Source organism: Stegodyphus dumicola, chromosome 10, assembly GCF_044657685.1.
Source record: "Stegodyphus dumicola isolate Sdum_Otavi_A_Nest chromosome 10, ASM4465768v1".
NCBI classification, from domain to species: domain Eukaryota; kingdom Metazoa; phylum Arthropoda; class Arachnida; order Araneae; family Eresidae; genus Stegodyphus; species Stegodyphus dumicola.
The window spans coordinates 172,818,844-172,844,987 of record NC_140777.1 but is presented as its reverse complement, the minus strand read 5'-3'; the positions used below and the strand labels follow the sequence as shown (position 1 = coordinate 172,844,987).

At 31.2% G+C, this 26,144-nt stretch overlaps 1 protein-coding gene and 1 long non-coding RNA gene across 2 annotated transcripts; both read right to left on the bottom strand.

Moving 5' to 3' along the window:
* Window positions 1-5,312: 5,312 nt before the first annotated feature.
* On the bottom strand, window positions 5,313-6,620 carry LOC146995204 (uncharacterized protein F54H12.2-like). The gene is made up of 2 exons (XM_085825167.1): window positions 6,068-6,620; window positions 5,313-5,980 (listed from the first exon to the last, which is right to left on the bottom strand). The coding sequence occupies exons 1-2, from the start codon at window positions 6,618-6,620 to the stop codon at window positions 5,313-5,315; spliced, it is 1,221 nt and encodes a 406-aa protein (XP_085681293.1).
* A 7,010-nt stretch (window positions 6,621-13,630) lies between these two features.
* Window positions 13,631-20,489, bottom strand: LOC146995203 (uncharacterized). The gene is made up of 3 exons (XR_015043721.1): window positions 20,405-20,489; window positions 17,880-18,079; window positions 13,631-13,823 (listed from the first exon to the last, which is right to left on the bottom strand). It is a non-coding gene; the product is annotated as an uncharacterized LOC146995203 (long non-coding RNA).
* Window positions 20,490-26,144: the final 5,655 nt, after the last annotated feature.

Here is a 26,144-nt window from a genome sequence, read left to right as displayed (position 1 = left end):
GATGTTGACAGTATTTTGCATGTTCTTCTAACAGGTTTTCACGGGTGAATCTATGCAAGCATCTCATGCAATAGAATGTGCTTGCACGATGTTTTGTGAGATCACCTAATAACCGGGACATATTTCTTATTAAGCAATAATGTTGTTTACTGTCATCACTGATTAAAAGTAAATTAATACAATCAGTTTCTTTTCTGTTTGAAATGTAGAGGGGAAAGACTTCTTTTTCTTCATATCCAAATACATTTATTCTAAGATTATTTAGTTTTTCAATAGATGGTATTTTTGTAATAGGAACAGGGCATTCAATATTTCCCAATTTTATTTAATGTTCATGGGGTTTATAATGATTTACTCGGTTTGCATTATTTTCTCTAGAAAGATCATATTTGTGTGCAAGTAAGCACCACACTAAACATTTTTTATCCTCATTTTGAATGTTTAAAATAGCTTTTTTCATGGCAAGTTCTTTGGGAAGAGGTATATAACTACTAGCGGCTAAGGGATGATATCGAGCTGTGCAGAGTTCTAATTTTTCAATTTTATCTAATGTCCATCCCGAGCCATTTTGTAAAAATTCTTCAAACGATTTTTTTATCTTGTTATAGGCCTCATTCAATTGTTCTTCAACATTCTCTATTGTTAAACTTGTGAGGCAGGTAGATCTAAAATGTGGTTTAATAACCTCTTCGTCCCCATCATGTCCTATTCTAGAGAACTGTGCTGTTACTATAATGTACCATTTTAAAGCCTTTTTCTCATTGATTTCTTCCTCGAGTTTCGACATAATATTTAATTTGATATTATTTAAAAATATTTCTAGATCTTGATTAATTTCTTTGGTGGCGATAATTGTAAAAGAACTGAAGACGTTTAAGGCCGACGCTGCATGCTTCATTCGCTTGTTTAATGGATGGGGATTATTACTTTTCCTTTTAATACTTTGAACAGTACCATGTTGAGTACGGTCATGTTTCATTAGATCATGTTTTCTGCTAAACACGTCGTTGCATTTTTCACATGAAAAGGTATTTTTTTTAACATGAATATTTTGTATGTGTCTTCGTAAACTATCTGCTCTCGTAAACTGAGCCTGACATTCTTCACAGTGAAAGATTTTTCCCTCATGTGTTTTCGAATGACGAACTAAATTACTTTTATTGCTAAAACTTTGACCACATATGTCGCAAACCTGTGAAAGATAGAAAAGCGGCTTTCAATATGCATGCTTTCCTCATTATAAAATTACGCATTTTTAATTATCCCTCACTAAAAAAAAATTAATTACATAAATCATTTTAGAAATCGTTTAGTATTAACTCTTTACGTTTAAAGAATTTTAGTTTAGTTTAAAAATCTCTCTCTCACTACTTTTTTTCCTAATAATCACACATTGTACAACAACGACTGAAGGGAAAGAGAACCATTGAATAAATAACTATATCTGCAAGTCACTATTAAAAAAAAAAAAATGTTACCTCTCTTGTACTTGGTTGAGGTTCCATTCTTTCAGAAGTTAGAGAGTTGAATTCCTCCTCCTAAATTCCAAAGTCGATAAACTAAGAAAAAAAAAAAAAAAAAAAAAGAGAAAAAACTGTGTTAATAAAAAATATTTTTTTTAGAATATTCAAAAATGATTAATGTTTAAAAGTATTTGATACTTCATTCATTATCTTATAATAAATATACTTTTAAAATAAAGATTCAAAATAAAAGCATCTTCTCATAAAAAATAGTTCATTCATGCATTAAAAATATCATGCAACGATATACAAACTCGACTGATTTCCTTCAGACTCTTACAAATGCTTTAAAAAAATTTTTTTTTGAACTCTAAACTATGTAAAAAGCAGGCTATTTAATTCAAATCATACTTGAAGCAAACATATAAATCGTGCATTAAAAAATAGATTGATTATAATTCATTTTAAAAAGTTCATCTAGTCTGAAAAAAAAATAATAATTAAAATAATATACAACAGTTCTAATACTTACGTTGGAAGAAACAGATTGGTGATCTTGTTCAAAAGCCATCGCAAAAAAATATTAAGCTCAGTGAATCAAATCAGGAAGACTTGCTCTTTTCAAGGTTGAGAAGAGAACTGACTTTTTCCATTTCTGAAACACCTTTTATAGGGATTAAAGAATGTTCTCGAAACATTTCAGATTTGTATAATCTGAACCAGGACAACAACAACATTATGATAACCCTTTCTTTCGAATACGATTTCAACTTCCATTAACCCTTATCATAACGTGAAGTCTACAACGCTTATCAAGGATCTTCCTTCACTTCTGTATGTATTGTCAAACTTGGAATAGCAACAACAACCTTAAGATAATACATTCTTTCACATATGATTATCAGAGTTTTAGAAATTTTCCATTACTCTATCATGATAAGTGGATGATGCTTTTAAGATTACCCTTATGCATATATGTATAAGTAATGTCAAACTTAAGAATAACAACTCTTTCAAATAAGTTTTCAGTGATTATCAGAGTTTTCCATTAACCTATCTTACCATGATAACGCAATAATATAATGACGCCTTATAGACTGTCCTTCCCAAACAAGACAAGACAAGAATGTACTACGATAAGTGTTGATGAATTATATTGGTGAAGATATATTTTTATGTATTAATTTTAAAAATATAAGAGATTCTTTAAGACAGAAAAAAATTGTTCATTTATTTTGTGATAGGTTTTTTGAATCGAAATGTTATGAAGATTATAAAAATGCATTAATATAAGTACAGCTATTCTATTTAAATTTCTGTGTTTGGTTGATGTTATGACTATTTTTTTTTCCTTATGTTTTTAATAGAAATATATTGAAATTTTAGTTTTAATTTTAAAGCAAACGTGTATATCAAATGTTAGTAAATGGATATTGCTGTTAATTTGATATTAACTAAGGAAAGAAAATTCCAAGTATATTTTATGTATAATACAGAAATTTATTCTTTGAAAATAAATGTATTGAAAGGTAAAAGCTTCTTGGTGAAATGAATGTTTTTCATAACATTTAAAAACGATGTAAAACAAATATTAATTGTAGAGAGAAGAAAGAGTCTATATGTAAAAATAATAATTTTATTCATTTAATAAGGTTCCCATTTTCGTGGAGAACGTATATGTTTTACAGATTTAACATACAATACTTTTTTTTTCATATTAACATCATGATTCTGTAAATTTTCATTTTTGATATAGTCCATTGGCATGTTGATTTCAGTCAAGGCTTTTAAAAATTCGTTTTTAGCAGGAATATTAATCTTTTTCTTTTTGGTTGTAAAAAGAATATTGAATAAGTCTATAATATTTGAATGCTTAATTTTTTCCTTATGATAAAGTACCTCGCCTTTATCATTCCACTTAAGAATATCAGGATGTCGCTTTAAAATAGCTAATGCATTTTGTGCTTTTTTTCTCATTCGTAAAGGTACACTGTCTAAGATAACAGTAGAATAATCAGTTACAGTCATCTGTTTGTCGCCGTCTGTCACAGATGGGGCTTCTTCTTCCTCTTTCACTTTCTTCATCTCAGCTGAATCGTCTAAAGAATTTTGTGAGTCGTCTTTAGGAGGTTTAAAGGGTGAATTGTATTCCTTTAAGTTCAATTTCTTTTGTAAAAGTTCATAATATCGCACTAATTTCTCACGATCGTCAACTGAACTGTTTAAAATATGCATCATGGCTTTATCCAATTCACTTAACTGTTTATCAGAAATGGTATGCTTTGTCATCATCTCTTCTGGAACTAACACATATTTCTTAGTGAACTCCATTGATTAGTCCTGTAAGAACACTGAGAGCAGCAGGAATCAAAACGTTTAGAAAACCTCCTTTTTGTAAAATTAATTTTCGTTTCTTCACAAGAGAAATCTTACGATTTCCTAATTTTCGTAAAGTTGTTTTATGCTTACAGAGAGACTTCTTTTGTTGCTCTGACAATGGAACGTTTCCTTTGAGTATGTTTAAACTACATTCGCATATAGCTTTTATGCAATTGATATTAATTTTCTTTAATAGCTGTTTCCGTAACTTTAACGGACAAATGTTTAACAGCTGTAACTGTCTTAGCTGTTTCTTGACCAGCGTCATTTTATAAAATGATGATGCATTTTATAAAGCTGTTGTTTTTATTATTTTTTAGTAATGTTTCATTTGATAAACATACTGTACTTGGTTAGGTAAAATTTGGGTGCGTAAACGTAATTCTTCCGGAGTTTCAATGCGCAGATCAATGAATAAATAAGAAAAAGGTTTCTTGGTTGCATCTTCATATACTTCTTGAAAAAACTTTAAATGACGCGGAAAGAGCTGTTTTCCTAAATGTACGATTTGACTGACATCTCTTCTGTTTTTACACAAAATCAAATAGTGTGCATTTAAAGTCACTTCACGCATTTCTTTTCCCTTGTGAAAAAAAGTTTTGTGTGATAAAAATAACGCTTAAATTTAAAAGATGACTTCCTTTTGTAAATAAGTTAGTCAGACGTTTATCATTCCCGCATTCGCTCATCAAATCGTCTATGATGAATAATGTGTTGGAACCTAAATATTCTTGATATTTAATTGGTAAACCTTCGACAAAAGTAACATTCGGTATATCATTATACAGAGGTTGGTAAATTCCATAACACCATACTACTTTATCGGGAATCGTTGAAAACATTTCCTCTTTATACTTTAACAGTTCTCGTACAAAATAGGTTTTCCCACATCCAGTGGGTCCCGAAATCACCATTGTGAAAGGATGTTGTAGCTTTGGAAATTCCATATTAAATGAGACAAGACACATAATGTATAAAGTTTAAATGTATTTATTGATAGAAAGAAGATCTTACATGAAATTTCTTGATTACAAAATTATATACTTTAATATCATTAGATATATGTTGAGGTATGAAAGATAACAATATATCATTGAGAGATTGTCCACGACATTTACAATGTAAATAGTATATGCAATATTGACCACATACTGCTGTTACATTAGTTTGGAGAGTCATCGAATTAAAGTCCATCTGTGGAAATCGTTCTGCATACTTGGCTATCAGTCCAGGAAAATAGGATGGGTCATGTCCATAGGAATCGAAAAATTCTAAATGCTGTGGAGATGAAATGTAAAAGGCTAACCAGTGACTACCGGATTCAGATGCACGATCTACATTAGCTATAAAGCAACTTGGATATTTCTTGATCTCAACAGGGAGTCGATCACTTGCAAAAACTCCCAGAAATGCTTTTCGTGTCTTTGCATTCTGAGAGAGTGCTCTGTTTATTTCAAGGCTGTCCATTGCTTAATTAGCAAAATCGCATAGTACATGACGAGATTTGGTTATTTCAATCACGTTTTGAAATTCTGCATAGACTAGCACCGAGTGAGTCACAGAGAGAGCTTTAGCAAATTTAATTTCTACTCGCAAATTGCCTTGATGCTGTAAGTTAAAATGAGATCCATCACACATATCTGGAGTTAAATCGAAAGCATATAACACATGTCCTTTCACAAATTCTTCTCGAGATAAATAGATGCCTTTGTCGCGATTAAATCCAGAAAATAAACTGTGGTAAGCACGCACATAATGATTAGATTCGAAATCAAGGTCCATTGGTTTACATGGAACGGGTTGTCCATCTACATAAATCGATATAAAGTTGACATGATGATGGGCAAACAGAAAAGGATTCATTGAATATTGTCCATTCATTGCAGCATTTTCTACACAAGTAATAATGACTCGCTTGGGCATCAATCCTAAAAATACATTATCTTGCATAAAAGACCAACTTCCCTTAGAAACTGAATATGTTTTGCATAATACTCGATCTATAGGGTATTTAGCAGAACTTTTTTCCAACGCTTTTACATGTCCTAGAGAGACTCCAGGGTTTACTTTTACTTTTCTGATAAACAAAGAAGCATGATCCAAGATCACTTTATAATCGGCATCTTTCTCAGCAGAAACTAGACAGAAAGCAGATTTACTACGCACCATTTTAATTTTCACATCAACTAAATTTAACATGAGTCGATTTTGTTGAAAAATGTCACAATGTAATTGTCCTATCAAATCCACACTTTGACTGTTTTTTATAAGTCCACCGCGAGCTTTTATTCCAGCATCCGCATCTTGAGCTAAGACATCTATTTTATTAGGTGAAGTGTCTTGGAAAAATCCTTCGCAGGTGAGTAAACTTTTCTTTGCATCTTCCCCATAATTCAATAATGTTTCGATGAAGGCTCTATAAGGATAGGTATTTGTCGCTGATGAAATGTTTCTTTCATTTAAACTTACATCTACTTGCGAAAAGAGAGAATGTAAAAATAAATTTACGGGGGCAACCGGTTCTTTGTCTGTTAGATTGGATCCGTCTGCCTTAACTACTTTAACTTTCACGTGTATATAAGAAGCAGCTAGATCAATATAGTCTTCACCACTGCCAGAAATATTAAATTCGATAGGTCCTCCCTCTCGTATATTTGCGAGAGGGTGATATTCCACAAACTGTCCTTTTTCTATAGCTGTTTGCGTAGGAGGAATGGTAAATAAATCTAATTCAGATTTGACGCAAACGGGAGAGTCTCGATGAATATACGAAGTCATACCTTTTTTTTAAGAGAAAATATCCTGTGCTTTCACCTTCTTTGATCGGTGAGAAATGGTACGCTTTTTCCTACGTTTCTGCTTTTTATTGACTCGTCCAGAACCAATCATGTTCTTCACTTTAGTAGCAGCTTTATCTGTTAATATATTTCCGGCTTCTTTCAGTCGACGCTTAGCAACCTCTTTTACATCTTGTCCTTGTGATACATCATTTAACAAATTCAGTCCACTATGCCATACTTGTTTTCCAATTGCTTTGGCTCCTGATTTAATAAGAGGTACGGCAGCGCGAAAGAAGGATCTGAATAGACCCCCTAATCCGTATCCTCTCTGATAAAGATTACCTTGATAATAATTCAATCCATGTCCTGTTTGTTGTACATAATAATCTTCAAAAGATTTTTGACAACACTGATAAGGTACATACATTATGACAAGTATTTTTGACGGAAATGAAGTTTCACGTATGACCTTCCTCGTTCAAATGGCGTAAATGCTCCCATATGCGTTCTTATATCGATTTCCAAAGTGTCTATCATTTTCCGATTCACAGGTAAATAATGAGGTCTATCAAATAGTGCACTCACCACTTCTCCATCGCTACCAGTTACTCTTACAATTCGAAGAAGAGGAGCTAAAACATCTCCTACGATTTGAGGTTCTACAATATCCGTATATATCATTAATACACGATAATGTGCACAGGGGTCGGCTGCAAAAGGACTTTCTACAACAGTTTCGGAACTATCATCTGTAGATGTAATTTCCATAGGTTCAAAACCTAACATTTGTGCTAACCCATCATGTAAAATCACTTTAGCGTTATTTTTCACTTTGATTTTCACTCGTTTTGTTACTGGGTTATAATTAAATATTATTTTGTTTTGATGTTCTTTAATATAAATAGCTTTTAAAATATCAGGTACTGTTTCATAACATCCTGGAGGTAATCTACGACCTAACATTTCACCATCTTACTCTAAAACAAATCCAATTAAGTTATTGTCTGCATTCACATTGTGCCATGTGTGCGGATATAGCAATTCAACCAAACCAACTTCCCACATACCTTTTAATTCAATGGGAACAGGTAAACGTGTTATAAAATGTGAAATTTTATTTTCGGGGAAATAATTCATAGAGCTATCGCTCGGAAGTGTTACGTAGAAACTCATTTTCATAAATGATTCGGATACAGTATTTTCTCACACTTTATATCGAGAGTAAATTAGAAGCTGGAATCCATTGATTGAATTTGTCGGGATAACCGCGATATTTTACAAAGTATTCTGTCTGATTTTTATGTATACGTTTCTTTAAAATTTTTTCAATGCGATATTCCTCTTTCAGTCTCACTTTCTGCAACTCTTGTGCATAAAACGTTCCTTTTACTGAGTCTCCAAGTAAATCTTTAATTCTATACACAGCTGGATGTCTTTTAACACATTCTGTCACCACAAATAGTTCTTCCGTCCAATTGGTTTCATAGCCTTTTTCGAAAGTAAGCTTTAGTTTGGAAACACGTACCACATCTCCTACAGCGAATATACATTTAGAAACGTTAGAAGGATGATTTTCATACAAGGTAAACCATACGTCACTCTCATTTTCTGAATTGACTTCTATGGGAGCTCGCATTATATTTGAATGAAAAGTAGCATTATAACTTTCTATTAATTTGTCCAAGATATCTACATATTTATATGTATTTCGAGTCGTAAAGTATTTCCACATTTTTGTTTTCAAAGTGCGATTAAACCTTTCCACCACGGATGCTTTAGTAGTATTGAATGTACTGAAAAGTTTAACTTGATTTCTTTTTAAAAATTTTATAAACACTTTATTTTTAAATTCGGTGCCCTGATCCGTTTGAAGGAATTTTGGTTTACGTTGACTCATTATTTTTTTAAACGCTTTCACAATATCTTCTCCCCTCTTTTGTTTCAGAGGAATAGCCCATGCATATTTGGATAATATGTCAATACAGGTTAATATATATCGATAACCATCATTATGATCACGTAAATGTGAAACATCCACTAAATCAGCTTGCCATTGTTGATCTATAGAATACACGATTACCCTATTCGTTGGAAATTTTCGGCGAATTGGCTTGTGAAGCGTGTACGCATCTATTCCCTCTAACCATGTTTGAATCTCTTTCCTGGAAACTTTACCTCCTGCAGCACGATGTAAAGCTTCAACACCACCAAAACTTGCAACATGAGCCGGATCCTGATACGATAAATTCATATTCATAACCTATTGAATTATTCTTTATATGGATAATGATAAGTTCCCACTGTCGTTAAGACGTAGCGTAAAATCAATAGGAATTTTATGAAATTCTGTAAAAATATAGATGGATGATAAAATAACACATAAAACAGTGTATAAACACACCGCAACGGTGGCTTCTCCTGGAGCAGGAATAATTGCAATTGATGAGCTGATTCAAATTCCATTTTCTTATATAGGCTTTTTTACCTAAATCTGAATGTATCCCGTCAGCTTAGTGGTTAAAATCTTCAAACTACTCAGCTGGTGAGATATTTTGTTTCAGGGTTCAATCCTATATTTTGAATCATAGAACATTTAAAAAAAAGAAACTTCTAAAATATATTATTTTCTTTTATCGTCCCTAGAGGACGCCATAAGCAATTCCTAAATAGATTATTTTCTTTTTTCATCCCTAGAGGACGCCATGACTCCGTTGCCAAATTAAAAAAAACTAACTTTTAATGAAAAGCAGGAGGTCTACAACTCAATCAGTAGTCTACGAACAACTCAACTCCACTCGAAACCACGCCTCCTAGTGGGATGACGTTGCCTTTGGCCCCGCCCTCTGTGATGTCATTGACCACGCCCCCTGATCCACTGACCCACCTGATGCAGAACCCCCATTTTTATACTACTCACATCATTCAGTCTTCAACAAATACACTCATGTCCATAAATTAAGGATAATTCGGAGTCACGCGAAAATCGAACTCTAAAATAAATATATCACCTGTAAAATCACTACACACATCTTCAAGAATCATATGCAAATTTCAGCAAGTAACCAGATGACACCGATGGTACGAGAGTGTAAGAGAGTGATATACAAGGAATACAGGCAAAGAAGTAAAATTGTTCGCAGGCGCTGGCATTTCAGTGCAATAACCGAATAGCTATGACTCAAAGGACGCATTTGGATGATTTTTTACGTGGTAGAATTATCGGCCGTCTGGAATGTGAGCGTACCCAACTGGAAGTATCAGACGAACTTGGAATTGCCCAGAGTGTCATCTCCAGGCTTTGGCAACAATTCCAAGATGATGGTAATGGGAATAGACGTTACATCACGGGTCGCCCCAGAGTTACAACGCCGAATGAGGACCGGTATTTGGCAGTTAATGCCAAAAGAAACAGGCGGAGCACAGCCTCAGACCTGTCTGGTCAGCTCTTTTCAGCCACTGGTACGATAATTTCAAGGCAAACCGTGTATAGACGCTTAGGACAGATTGATCTATATGCTCGTAGACCTGTCAGATGCGTTCCACTTACATTTGCTCACTGTCGCCTGCGGTTAGCCTGGAATAGAGAGCATGCATTGTGGACACCGCAACAGTGGGCATGTGTGATGTTTTCCGACGAGTCCAGGTTTAGCTTGCAGTGTGATTCTCGCCGGACTTTCATATGGAGAGCTCCAGGTACCCGTTACCACCAAGAAAACATCATTGAACGATACCGTTATGGTGGTGCAGGAGTGCTCGTTTGGGGTGGAATTATTCTGGGTTCCAGAAGTGACCTGCATGTTCAAATTGGAACCTTGATAAGCCAAATCTATCGGGACGTCATTCTGGAACAACATGTACGTTTGTTTCGGGGCGCCATGGGCGCACAATTTGTGTTTGTGGATGACAACGCCCGTCCTCACCGTGCAAAAATCGTAAGCAAATGCGAAATCGGAGGATATCACCCGTATGGACTAGTCAGCATTCTTACCGGACTTGAATCCAATAGAGCCCGTGTGGGATATGCTTGGCCGACGAGTTGCAGCCCGTCAACCTCCTCCTACAGTCTACCGGAACTTCGGAGAGTATTGCTTTTTGAGTGGTGTAATATCCCCCAAGATCAGATCGATAATTTGATACTCAGCATGCCTAGGCGTTGTACGGACTGTATTGCATCGTCTGGGAGACATATAATGTATTAACAATCATACCAACAATGTAATATTGTTTTTTTGTAAATAGGTGTTTTTTGTAATTTTCTCCAGGGAGAAAAAATCGCTAATATTTTAATAATATCAAACATATAGCATCTTTTTTTGCTCTTTACCTTTTGCTTAATAAATAAGCTTTACAAATAAGTCAAATTTGTTTTGCTTCTAACTCTTCCTTTCCCTGATTTTGCATTATCCTTAATTTATGGACATGAGTGTAATTCGATCATTAATTATCATATCATTCAGTCTTCAACAAATAATACTAGTGTCTTTGGCTCCAGAGATTTAGATTAAAGTAATCGGTAAAATGCGCAAAAATTGATATCTTGCTCACCCAGCTTGATTGCTGGGATTCAAATGGGTTGGCTGTATGGGAATTAACTTTATGTAAAAATGCCGTTAGATAGCGCTTTCTAAGGAAAACTTAAATGTATGTAAGTTATGTATATAGAATCCTTCCCAACTAGCACAAGAACGTTCAGAGCAAGTGCTTCACAAACGTGTCGGGAACGTTCAAGCAGAACGTTCAAAATGCCGTCTACATGTTACAGTTCTAAGACGGGCAATAACACGTCAAATACTTGTGTTTGTAACACTTTCATGCAACGTGTCATTAACGTTTCTAGTACAACGTTTTTGACACGTTTTACCTGAACGTTCTGAACCACGTCTATGTATTGAAGTTCAATAACGGACAGTAGTACGTCAAAAGTGGTACTACTATCACTTTTTTATAACGTTCTATGAATGTTCTTCTAACGTTCTAACAGAACGTTCCTTTAACGTTCAGGCAGAACGTGGTGAATCACGTCAGTATGTTACAGTTCAATAACGGGTAGTAGAACGTCAAAAAATGGTGTTACTAACAATTTTATAAAACGTCCCTTGAACGTTATATGGAAGCTCCGTTACCTTTTAACAGAACGTTCCTTCAACGTTCTAGCAGAACGTTTCTTTAACGTTCTAGCAGAACGTTTCTTTAACGTTCAGGCAAAACGTTCTGAATTACGTCTGTAAGATTTAGTTCATTAATGGACAATAGAACGTCAAAATGTGGTACTAGTAATAATTTTATATAACGTTCCTAGAACGTTCTTTGAAAGTTTCTATAACGTGCTAGCAGAACGTTCTCTTAACGTTTGGGCAGACGTTCTGACTGTCGTCTATAGATTAAAGGTTTATGACGAGCAATACCACGTCAAATACTTGTACTGTTAACACTTCTGTATAACATGCAAAGAACGTTCCGAATCACGTTTAACTAGAACGTTTTGAGTTACGTCTAACTAGAACGTTCTGAATCCGGTCTATATGTACAGACTCTGAAGGACAACAGTACATGAAATATTTGTGTTTGTAATACTTGCGTCTAATGCGAAACTTAGTTTCCAAATAGTGAATTCATATAATAATTTACATTTCTTTAACGGAAGAGAACACTGCAATTTTCTGGAAAAGACATTATCTGTTTGAAGAGTTGAGCCTAAAATGTTACATTTACAAATATATGTTATGCTTTATATGTGCATCAAAATTCAAATTCTATTATTTATTTCTATTCTCTTAGTTCATTACATACATGCCATTTATTAATGAAACTTTACACTTTTTCTCTACATTTACATGCAATTCCTCCAATGCAATATTATCTAGACCTTATATTCCCATAGAAGTTTTACACACCATTCTTATTAACTACATATAAAAACAAGATTTGTTACAGTTCTAATGATAGAAATGTATTTTAATTTTAATAAATTAACCAACAAATTAAGTTATTGTTCTTACTGGAAGGAAAAGGAATCAGACTGCAAATCACGATTTTTAATATATGGCCAGAATCATTGCAATTTTCAAAATTCTGAAACCTTATTCATGTGATCATATACACCAAACTATTTTAATGGGAGACTGTATTATATTCTGGACGAAATAATTATTTCTTATTAAATATAATCCTCGGTACTTTTTTTGCAGTAAATTAAAAACAAATTGTTTTCTTTCAACACTAATAAGCTCTGATATGCCAGTTTAATAACTGTACTTAAACTTTATATGAGACTACTGCTGTCTAGAGTTTTTGTCATTGCAGTAGACTGAAAGCATCAGGATGATGGGAATTTAAAGTGAATGCTTGGATATTTCTTGTCATTAAAATAAATTTAAAAGTTTGCATTTAAATGTATGCAAATTTTAAAAATAAATATTTTTTCTTGTGTTCTGTTTACAAGCAATTTAACTGTACTAAACAGTTTTCTGTTAAAATTATTTCTGTCCATGTAATTTTTTTATAAAGTTAGAAGGCGTATTTTGAAAGTTAATAAACAAATAAAATGACATATATCTTTCACAAATTCATTATTTTGCCATAAATTTGATTTATAAAATTAGTTCAGTGGATGGTCCAGTCAATGGATAAGGTTCTTAACAAGCAATTTTCAGTTAAAATATAATTATTGTCATAATTTAAAATTTGAAGCATTTATTGCAAAAGGTTTTAATTTAATTCAGCTACTAGGAATGCATTAAATTCCCAAAATCTATAAACTGATAGTTTTATATTATTTCATAAAATTTTAAAGCAAAATTAAAAGTATTAAAGGAAATGTAATGAAATTAATTTCCATATTGCATATTCATGTAATAAATTTCTCTTCTAGAATCAAACATTCAAATTCAATGAACTAATTATTTTCATATTCAGTAATACAAAGTATAAGATACAATATTTGCTTAAGCTAAGTATCCTCTACCAATCCAAGTCTTCATGAAAGTTAGGAAACAAACTGAACAATTAATAACTTTAATTACAGTATTTTCGTACAAGCTAATACACAAATTTTTTATTCCATTGTTTACAAACTTCCTTCTGTTTCCTTTTTGTTTATGATACTTTTCTCTAAATGAAACACTTTTCAACCAGTCTTTTATAATATGTTCAATAATATTGCAAGGTACCTCTCTGGTGGCCCGATTTTCTTTGAAAGCACCTAAAAGAATAAAAAACAAATATTTTTTAAACTAAATAATCAAGAAATACGTACACACTATATATGTATTTTAATACGAATGTTAAGGAAATTAAATAGAACTTTGACTCACAAGCAAAAATATCTTACAATGACTCCCTAAATATTTTAAAATTTATTACACATATAATAAGTATAAATATAAAATTGAGAAATTTGATTTGAAACATTATTTGCTATTTACATTTTGCATATATGAATACATTTCAGTAATCAGAATAATTTTTTATCCTAGTGCTTCATTCAAATTAAAATTTAATTTAATATGAAAGATTTACAATTAATTTAAAATCAAATTACAATGTAAATTCAATTTAATATTAGAGATTAGTGCATTGATTAGTTAGAATTGTGTCATTATATGTTGTTAAATGTGCTTTATTTGCATTAAATTTGCGCAGGTATCTAATTAAACGTGAAATAATCTTAACAAAAAGTGAAGTAGTATTTAGTCATGAAAATTTGTCAGCGTAAATGGAGAAATGTGTAAATGAGAAAAACGTTTAATATGTAATTCTATTCATTCCTACAAATATGTATTTAGGAATTTTGGCACCCTTGTTTTAAATTGAATAAAGCATTTTACTATAGACTTTTCTTTTTTTAGAGCAATAGACTTCAGGAAAGCCGAGTAGCCAAATTTTGGGGCAACAATTACATCTATTAATATAACAGTAGTGCTAAAGGTATTTCATGATTCATTTAATGAGTGCTTATGATTTTAAACCTGTGATGGAGAACAACTACAAGAAGCGCAACATAATACTTACTCATTAGATTCTACTAAAATAGATCTGATCAGTTTTAACCACAAAAAACTTTTAATAAGCAATGCCATATATATTAATATATATATATATATATATATATATTGAAATAGAAATTGAAAAGCTAACAAGTAATTTGACGTAAGACCTATTTGGTCTTAAAAATTTTTTTGCGCAAAATGCTGCAAAAATATGAAATAATAGGAAGAAATATTCTAGTGAGCTCGCTAAAAAGTTACCAGGAGCTGTGGCTCCATAAAATAGTTCAACGCAGTATTTTTTACAATATTAACATGGAAGTAATTTTTAAAAAAATATTAACATGGAAAGGTGAAAAAACAGCCTACACGCGAAATAAAACTGTTAGAATCAATGTTGGAAAACATGTGAATGCACTAAAAACTAATCTTATCGATGTGATATGTGAAAAGTTAACACATATAAAAAAACAGATCGACGGATATATATAAATCTATACATATGTATATAATTAATAAATATAAAGTAAAAAATGAATATGGATTATCCTAGAAATGACAAACAAATTATAACACTTACTAAAATTAATTTTGTAAGAAGATTATTGGTCAAGAATTGTTTTTAGCACCAAACGTCGCCAACAAATTGCGCTTCAATTTCATATATCGTCAGTTATGTCAAAATGCTCTCGAAATGGTCGCCGTTTAAAGCAATCATTTTCGAGATTGAAATACAAAATTAACACGCTCTGTAATGTCACTATTTGAATTTAGTTAAATTCACTTGAAGAAAAATATACAATCCTTGAAAAAAATCATTGAAATTTTTTTGAATATGATTAGAATATGGTTAGAATATGATTTTTATGTATTTTGAAATCGCGATTTAGTCTCAAAGATCATGTTAAGTGAAATATTGGAAGTGAGGGTATTTTTTGATTTTAAAATTTTAATTTCCAAATGTACTTTTAAGCAATCGCTTTTGAACTTTCCTCTTCCTTGCATATATATATACATACAGAGAGACATGTGAATTCAAACAAATGGAGTTAATATAAACCTAAAATGATGAACTCTGTAACAATAAGTCACAAATCAAAAGAATGAATCAAAAACATGGAAAACAAAATTGGAGCAAAATTAAATCAATACATAAATAAAACAAAGTTCGCATGAAATTTAAAGAATTAAAAAATATCTTCGGTCTTTGTCAAAGAGCAGCCGAAAGAAACTGGAATTATAAACAGAGAAATCAAATTATATCTGGATGAATTGTACAAGTAATCAAAGAGTCCTTTGAATTAAAAGACCAAAACCTTAATTCAAAATTAAAAATTTTCAAAAAATTTAAAACTGTTTAAAAATTATTTAATGATTATTTAAGGATACTCGAATATAACGAAGTGTACAAATGATATCTGCCTAAGGGAGGGAATGAATTCGTGGAGGAATTTCAAAGGAAAACTGGCTCGTATTCATGCTACTCATGGAAAAACCACGAAAACCAATTACGCAACAAAACCGTTCGTCTGGAATAGAAGCCAAGACGAACTCCCAGTCTTCGCTAGTGTTATACATTTAGCAACCGATGAGGCAAATTAAAATAATGATAAAAACTGCAAGTATCTGAAATCAGTATTTATCACGATATCACTTACCTTTTAGTTTTTAAAAATTAATAACTTGGAAAATAGGAATGACATAATGTACACGACAAAAAAAAAAAAAAAAAAAAAAAAAAAAAAAGACACATGCGGAATTCAAAACCACAGAGAAAGCAAAGCTGGCCAAATTTTGAAAATATGGACTTAGTAAACTTATGAAATTAAAAAAAAGATTAATGAATTTAGATCGTGAAAAAATAGCTAATAAGCAAAGTTAATGCTGAGGAATTAAACATAGCGCTAAGTGTCTCTGAAATGAACATTCTTGAAAAATAAAAGTAAATGACTAAATAGCTAGTTAATTTTTGACGTGATTCAAAATTAGTTACCCAATATATAAAAATATGAAAAAGTCAACACTTTTTTGAAAAGAGCAAATTTTGTTAATTTGAAAGTTAGAAACTTTTTATATAAAATGTACTATAAAAGTACTACTAAAGTACAAACTTTTTATAAAAAGAACTTGAAAAAGTACAGTGACATAAAGCACAAGCCACAAAGAAAAAGAAAACCGTAGAATTCAAAAATCTTATAATAGAAAAACATTCATAATGTGAAATTGTTAAAATGCAAAATTTCAAAATAAAATTTAACTTTCATAAAGGAAAAAATAATCAGCAAACAAAATTATTATAATGGAATTAAACATATAATTTCGATTTAATTATAAAAAATAAAAACTAAAATAAATGATTAAAAACATCTTCTACTACTGTAATTAATATAACTAAGTAAAGAAGCTTAAGAAAGTGTAGTAAAATTTAATTTACTACCGCATGAGGAAAAATTAAAAGGGATTTACATATACATGTATCAGAATGTTAATGGCCTCTTTCGCTTCTGTTTTGGTGTTTCAAAGTCTGAACCTGAATCTAAAATTCAATGTCTTTAAAGCCGTTTTTGGACTTAAATTCAACTGTAGCATAATTAGCTACAAAAATGCATATATTTTTCATTAGATACAGTCTCATCTTTCAACTCAACAGCATATTTATTGTTTAGAATCGTTAATCACTTTAACATTTCTTATAGAAAACTCAAATCTTATTATTGAAAATTATATTTTTATTCAGATTTGTAAATAAAATATGTAGATAGGCGTTTTTTAATTAAATTTAAACACAGTGTTAACATTCTGGAGCCTGATTCATGACTTCACTCAATGGAATTGAATTTGACATTTATATGGATCCGCAGGCTAAAATCTCTCCTTCAGTCTTCCTTTGAGCATCCATTATTTTATATATGGGTAAGTTTTTAAAGAGGTTGTATTAAAATTCACAAACTAGCAAAGTATATTGAATATTAGAGTCTTACTATGAACCGTAATTAAGAATGTAGATATGATTTATTTCGGAGCGAAACTATTAAAACATAAGCTGATATAATATGAGCACAATTAATTAGAGAGAATAAGGATAAATAATATTTGTTTAGAAAAATTAAAGTATGCTTAATACATTTTCCTACGCATCAAAACATTTTTTTTTAAATTTCAATGTTTCAATTCAGAAAACATATTATTTCAATTTTATGCTCTCGAAAAACTTCCTACCAATTAAATTAATATGGGAAAACAGACGTAAAAATCATTTGTAGAATACTTACAATATTCTCCCAGGATAACAATATAAAAATTCTCTCAGTATGTATCTGGTTCTCTGTGTTCCAGAATTGCTCTTTCCATGTGACTTCTTTCTTTATACGAAGGCCAGTTACATGTCCCTTTTTATCATCTGACACTCATTTGCTTGGACGACAGCCACTTCATCGGTCATTAGCAAATGTACAACGCTAAATGCCATTTTCTGTGAATGCAATGAAATAAATCCGTAAATGTTCTGAGACTGAATGGAAGCAATCTTACTTTATATGTAGTTAATTATCAATATTAAAAAGCTTGTCTTATACGAACTCAAACTTTCTGACATTCTGGGAAAATTCCTCCCTGACTTTCTGAATATATTTTGTATTTTCCATGGCAGTTTAAAATTTTCTAGGTGAGGGGAACTCTGTTAGTACACCTTATTAAAAACATAATGGATAACAAACATAATAATCCCTATATGCCACTAGCATATATATATACAGTTAACAGATTCCACTGATGTAGATTCTAAATTTATTGATAGTTCTGAAACTATAATGACACCTAAATTTAGAGAACTGAAAGGATGACTAAAATTCTTTTTGTTTATTAAATCTGTAAAAAAACAATTTCTTTTTCCGATGAATTTTCTAACAGATATTTGATTATTAGAACTGATTTGTCTATAAATAAACAACAATTATCACCAGTGTCAGCAGATATCTTAAATTCTGAGAGTTGAAACGATATATTTTGCTAATTTCACTTATTGATTCCTTTTCTTCGTCAAAACGTGTTTGTTAAGCATATCTGCGTGCAAGCTGCTGCAAAGGTTTTGAAAGAGCACAAAGCATATTTTTCAGTTCCCCCAAAAAGTTCAAATGTTTTCAACAAAAAGTGTCAAGAGGCCCAAATACTTGAACATCATTTATTAAATGAATCAAAGATAGAACATTATACATTATTAAATAAATTATTAAATAAATATTTTCCCATGTAATCGAATACTGTGTTTAAAAGCTCTAAAATCATTTTCTGCAAATGCATCATTAGAGAAAGCAATATCTGAAGGCTTTATTAAAATAAAAATTTCCACATGTAGTAAAAGAAAGTTGTTGTACATAGCAGATGGTAAAATTGAATTCATAACAACAGGCCTAGTGTATAAAAGAAATAAAGAAACTTTGTTGCCTTCCAACTCTGTATTTCTTAAAGTATTCTAGGTTTACGACTAAATTCGCTTGGTACGTAATGTCTTAGACCAATGTGAGATGAAGATATTTCATTTACATCGCTCCAGTGCAGTTCCAGTGATTTATTGAAAGTTAAAATTTTTACTTATTTATTTGTTTATTTATTTATTGCCGCTTTAGCTGGAGAACTTAAACTGCTCTAAAATAGTTATCAAAAAGTTAAAAAAACTAGCCAAAATTTCAGTTTTCAACTCTAAATAATAAAAAATGTCTATTTCATTGCTTGTGTAAATATAAGATATCTAATTCTCTTAGTGTTTTAATTTTTCTTTACAATTTAATGAAAACAGTACGTGCATAAAATACCAGTACTACATTTGAATAGTATAAAAATTGTATTTCTAAAGCCATAAACACAATCGTATATGCATGCAGATCATAGTTTCCAGCCTTGGAAAATCTTAAAAGACGGGAGATTTTCTTTAAAGACGGGTTTGCTCTAGAAAAATGAAAGGTTTTTCACACTGCGAGGTTATACCATTTCAAAGAAATTCCAAACTCGCTTTGATTCAGTTTATGATGCATGATGGTTCAGGTTACTATAGTACTTGTAATTCAATTTTGATGTAAGATGCATTAGCATTTTATTAGATAGTCTAAAATTTATGCTCTTTACTAATTTAATTTTTTTTATTTCCTCGCTTTTTTATGCTGAGGAAATCTTCAGTAGTGAAGCAAAGCTTTTATTTATCAAAGTATTTTTAAATATACGATGCATGTGAAATTAATAATTAACATACATAACAACACAAGATAAAATTAGTAATATGCCAGGTACTAAAGTAAACAAAATTAAACACGAAAATTAACTAATTAAACATTGCCTAAATTTTCACATAAAAATCTACTGATGTCTACAGCAGATTAAAACAACTCAGATTAAACGAAATCCGATAAGAAAAATTTATGAAGGTCAATAAAATTAATAAAAAAATACAGTTTTGTGAAATAAAGTTTAACAAGAAAAATTATTATGAAAATCATTACAGGTGGACGAATACAATTCGCCTAATTAAAAATTTCATTATTTTGATAAATTTCATTTTTTTGCTGGGAAAAATTTTCTCTAGTAAAGATTTAAATTTCGAGACTTTAAAATCTCGAGATTTGGTAATTTACCTTGAGATGTGATGAAAAACTGGGACTGAGTTGAAAACTTGAGTTGGCAGCTATGATAAGTTTGAGATCAATATGATTATAGCATTTGGAAGATTTTAGACACATACAAAACAATTTTAGCAAACTTTCATTATTAAAAATACGATTAAAAATGTGAAAATATGCATACTTACACTTTTAGTAGAGCGGATAAAACAAAGACATCAATACTTCCCTTCGATCTGGAATAATTTTAGGGGTGTTCTTGATGACCTCAAACGAAACGTTCTTCTTTAAGAATGACTGAGGTCAGAGTCAGCCGGACGTCAGTAATTTCAGGATTTGATTGGTTACATACGTTTTTTGGACCGCAGGGCATACTTTGAGGGAGAGTACTTTGAGAGAAAAAAAGTGATTTCGTCCTTGAGAGAAATAGTGCTGTGGGACAACATATGGAGAAGCGGAAAGAGCTCCAGCCTAAAGTCTACTGTGTGCAGATCCATAAGTCAAGTGAGATGATAAAAAAGTAAACGTACAAAAAACATTTTGTTTTGATTAATCCATCGACCAAAAATTAAAAATGTTTTACTAGGCACTTTACAATTTACAACACATTCACTGCAGAGACGTTTTGGCTTTTATAGTGTTTTTATACGGTAATAGTTTAATAGTTAATCAAAAACAGAGGTGTTAATTTTAAAATTTTTCATTAAGTCGAGAATTTAACTAGCAGCTTTCCTTGCAAGTGATGTAAGTTCCACACATTGCAAAAGTTACTTTAATTTCAAAATTTAATCAGATAATTATGGCAGAAAACCAACATATTTTCGTATTCTCGTCGACATCAACAAATGTTTTTATAATTTTAGAAAAATTATCATAGAAAAATCAACGTACCATGGCACGACTATGATGAAATATTTTATATCTGATAGTAAACAAAAGTTGGTTAAAAAGTATATTCGAATATTTTGAAATTTGTCCAATATATCTGGAAATTAAGCTGATCTTCATGATTGGAAGGTAGTAGGAAATTTAAATCTATTAACACAGAAGTATTAGAGTGTCCTTTTCCGAGTTTAATTTAATTTATTTATTTATTGGGCATGTTCGTGTGTGTTTTTGAATTCTGCATCTGAATGCTTCGCGAGAAAGCATCCTTTTTCTTAGCTTTCTTTTTAAATGCATTGTGAAATATTAAAAAGCATACATCTTTATTTATTACATCATAATGATATTTAAAGAAACATTAGTATTTCAAAGAATCCATAAATGCACATACGTATTTGATTTATATATATTAAACTATTCTTAAGAGACATTTATGAATATCATACTTAAACATATAAAAAAAGATACCCTTCATGAACATACACTGTCCATGTGACACGTTTTAATGTGCTCTACTACGTAAACTTTTATACTTTGTTGTTGTTGTCGTGTCCATATTACATGGAACAATGGTTGCCAGAGCTTATTCCGAAGAGAGGTTGGACTTCTATTTTCCACCCCAAATTTTGAGAGAGAGCATCCCGGGGATATCTCACTCCTCTCCCCTTCCACCAATCCCCACGAAATGACTTTCGGGTAGCCGCATATTTAGAGTGCCGCCATGCCGCACTGACACTATACATTTACAAACGTTCATGTCTTCTCCGAGATTCGAACCCGGGACCTTCAGTATGGTAGTAGGCTTCCCTAACCACTATACCGTCTATGAGACACTTTTATACTGTCTTTACATGTAATGGAAACTGTTAATACCGGTAATTGACGTGCGATTATACGGATAAAAGGTGTAACAGATAGGCATAATTCAGAACGTTCTTGTAAAACGTTATTGACACCACCGTGAATAACGCCTGCTTTACATTTTCGGAACATGATCCTGTTATTTGTGTCATTGGTTACTATTTTTGAGTCGATTATATAAGTAACAGAATAGCAGGATCAGTTACGGTATCGTAGCATCATTAGGTTAAATCGATCCAGGAAACACGAAACACGTGAGGAAAAGAAGTCTTATATACTTTCTCTTTTAAGGGTGACTAGGTATGAGGTGGCTCAGTCGAAAAATCCTGGTAGTGACGAATTGTTGTCTACCATCTTTTATTTCGGGCGCCCCTTGTAAAGCTTTTTAGAACTCACGAAACAAGAAATCCGCAGTACTCTCACCAGGATTCGAATTCCGAATCCTCCGAATACGTATTAGCGTGCTTGCAGTTACACTACGATGGTATGCGGAAAGAAGGGTGAAAAAATCTTATAATGTAAACAGAATAGCAGGAAAAACTGTTCTCCACAATTAGGTAAAACATATCGTATCGTTAGGGTCGGTTTAAGTAATTTTGGTAGTCTTCGCAAGCTGGATCATAGGGCCCCTTAACGGGGTTTCTCTTTTAAATTGCAATTTCTATAGTATGTTTAGATTATCACCTAATTTATTATCCTTCACCCTATTATTCTGAAATTAAAAATTGAAGTTACTTATGAAATATATTTTGTGCATCAACAATTTTCAAAATTACGTTGTTTTACATAGCCAAATAGAATAGAAGCATAGTAAAAGAACTCTTCAAATTCGGCACTTTCTTCCTGCAAATTGCGATTTCTAATTGCAAATCTTTCTGCTGAATTATTTTATTAACTTTATTGCAATGAAAATAAGTATTAGACCAGATCGTAAGAGATAAATAAAATCTAAACACTGCAATTTATTTAACTAGATGTCTCACAGAAACATATGGAATTTCTTTTAAAATTTTCCTTAAAATATTTTAAAACATATATTATATTTTTAAGTTCTTACCAGTTCTAAAGAAGCATTTATAAGACGGAAGTTTTCTCGAGTGTTTTGCTGGCTAGGAAAGAGAAGTGAGAGTCCCTCGGAGTGTTCTCCATCAAAACTGCGACGAAACTTTTCCCTTTCTCACGGCAGAAGATCGGTCGCACTCACAGCAAAGTTTTCGGTGATGGAATGGCTAAATAACTGATGAAGACTGGCCATTCCTAAAAATATATTAAGTTACGAATGCCCGGAATTTGAGACTACAGCTTTCAGTTCTCATTTCTCAACTAGTTTCGCAGATTGTTTTCAGCGTGAATTGTACATGACTATCAGAATTTTTCGCGCTACATAGATGCAGAAAATAAAATTAAAAATCCCTGCCTTTTACGAATAAATAAAAAATGCAATTCATTCCTGCTATGAGCATAACAAGATATAACGAGTTTCTGTGTTTTCCTGAAAAATTCATGCATGTGTCCGACTATGTTTTACCTTCCATGTTTTCCATCATCATATATGACTCTACACGGCAATCTGCAAGGTATCCAAAGATCAGGTAATAAATAAAATTGTAATTCAGCGAACATTTTTCCATGATACGTTACAGTTTCAAAATATCGAAATAATGCTAACAAAAGTAGAACGCCCATCATCACTCTTAAAATCACATTCAACTTTTTTTGACGTTAATTACGTCTAGCGTGCAATATAGAACAAACGAATAATATTTTTTAAACATTATTTCCATAACATTGTGCAATTTTTACTTTGAATTTTATTTTCAATTGAATTATTTGGTTTACTTTTCATATACCGTTGATACTCAAAGACATTTTCTAAGGATGCGAAATGACGTTATAACGATCATTAGATTCATATAACTATGAAAATAATAAATTTCCCTGTTAATAAAAAGTTTTTATGCTTATACACATCATTTAAATGCACCGTATGTCATTTAAGTTAAAATTTTTATGGCCATGTATAATTTAAATGGTACAGAATGCCTTCAGTTTAAACTCATATTAGCTATTAAGTTGGATATTGCAGGATCAGATTGCAATTTTTATGAAAATCTCATAATTTTTTATTACAAAAGAAGATATACAAATGTTTAACAGGTTTCGAATGCTGTTATATGCATGCAGACGTATTGTATGCAGCAATTTAAAATACTGTAGTCGCAAAAGGATTTTTTGAGTGTATTTGAAATTTTATATGTGCACGTTTATTAAAAATATAAAGTCTTTATAGATTTTATTACACTGCACCATTTAAGTTAAGTTTTTCTTCTCTTCTCTTTTCTTTCTTTCTTTTTTTTTGGGGGGGGCGATAATTTTATGTGGCTATTTTAACAATAAATATTCTTAAAATATTTTATGGTAAATTTTAATTAATTCTATGTGAACATTTATATAATAGTAATCAAATATTTGAACATATAGGTTTGGTTTCTAAACAATAATCAGCGTTATTTTAGCCAGTTTATTAGAGAAAAATCTTCTTTTTAACCACCATGTTGCTAGAAAGCTATTTTTCTTTTGTTGAAGAAACACATAACTCGCTTTGTGTTGCTTCATTTGAAACTCGCTTCATTTGAAATTTTCATTCATTTTTTTTTTTTCTAAGTAGAGCAGTATGCACATATTTAAAATAAAATTATTCTTGAATAAGAGCATATTCTGTTTCATAATTAAAGTTTGGATTAGCGCATGTAGAAAATATTTATTTACTTTGTTGAACTAATTACGGATACGAAACAAGTATTTTATAACTCCAAATATTCAAAGTTCTAAAGTACTTGGTACTAGATATTAAATTCTGAAATGAAAAATCTGGGTAGTTCTTTAAATCTTTTATTTGTAGGCTAAATGGGATTATTGCTCTACAAGTGAATAAATTTTGTACATACCAAGTTTTGTTTCATCAGAGATAACAGTGCTAAGTGAAAAGTAAAACATTTTCTGTTTCTTATAAACAGTATACAAAAAACGGTTCTTTGATGATGATAATAATAATAAGAGTAAGTACTGAAAGGATATAGTTATAAAGGGAAATAAAATGCACTTTTAGATTTAATTGAAAAGTTGTAGAAATCTGGAATTGATGAACTTCACAGTGTTATAAAGAAAACCTAAAGTTCTTAATCATCGAATATCTTGAAACGATCCAATTGATGTTTTATATTGACATTTTGGGAATGGACGTAAACATTATTGTATTCCGTGAAAAGAAAATAATGCGGTCGGTAACCAGAAAGATCAGTTTTATTGTTAACAGACGTGGCCACAGGCGAGGCACTTGGCGCCCCACGATGTCTTGAAAGCTAGTTTGAGAATGGTCAAAAGCAGCGGGAACCTGAGGCCTTTCATCCAAGTTCGGTGTAAAACTTTGAATCCTCGAGAATGAGTCATAGTCACAGGGTAAAAATTTTAAGGAAATCAAAAACATTTGCTCATAGACTTCTGCGAAAAAACTTTTGGAAGTAAAGTAAAATATTATTTTCCATGTTTACCGAATGTGCATAAGCTTTGCACGCACGATTGTTCAAGAAGTTAAGCGTTTTCAAGAATACTTTGTTTACATGTTATTGTCAATAGATGAGCAATGCAAATAAAATTTGCTTTTCATTAAAACAACGAATATTTTGCTAAATATCAGAAATAATATGTAAATAGCTTCTAGTTAATTGGACGACATGATTTTCATACAGGAAATCAAATTCTGAGTTAAAAGTTGATATGAATAAAGGACAAATTTATATAAAAGGAACTATATAAATTCATTTGAAAATCTACAGCTTAATAATATTCGTAACAGTTTCGATGCAGATATACATAAATTTCTCGCATGTGATTAAAAATCATTGATAAATTTCAGCTTCATATATGTGATCTTCCGAATAATGATTAAATTATTTAAATTTGCGAAAAATAACAGGATTAAATTTTCCCAATTCGCAAAGTTTTTAAACAGGGAAAAAATTAAAGCAACAAATATATAGAGTATGAAATTAAAATGCTGTTGAAAAAGCTATTTTTTTTCATACTCTTCTTTTTTCATGTCTATGAAAATGGATAACAAGTGTAAAATATCAAGATATTTTGAATTCATAAATTTCTTATGCTGCCTAATTTTCAATTTTT

Excerpts from the sequence above, each read along its gene's own strand:
- LOC146995204 (XM_085825167.1), bottom strand. The coding sequence starts at position 6,620 with ATGACTTCGTATATTCATCGAGACTCTCCCGTTTGCGTCAAATCTGAA. Across the intron at positions 5,981-6,067 it reads TTTGATAGGACAATTACATT|TTTCTGCTGAGAAAGATGCC; the intron begins GTGACATTTTTC and ends CTTTCTGTCTAG.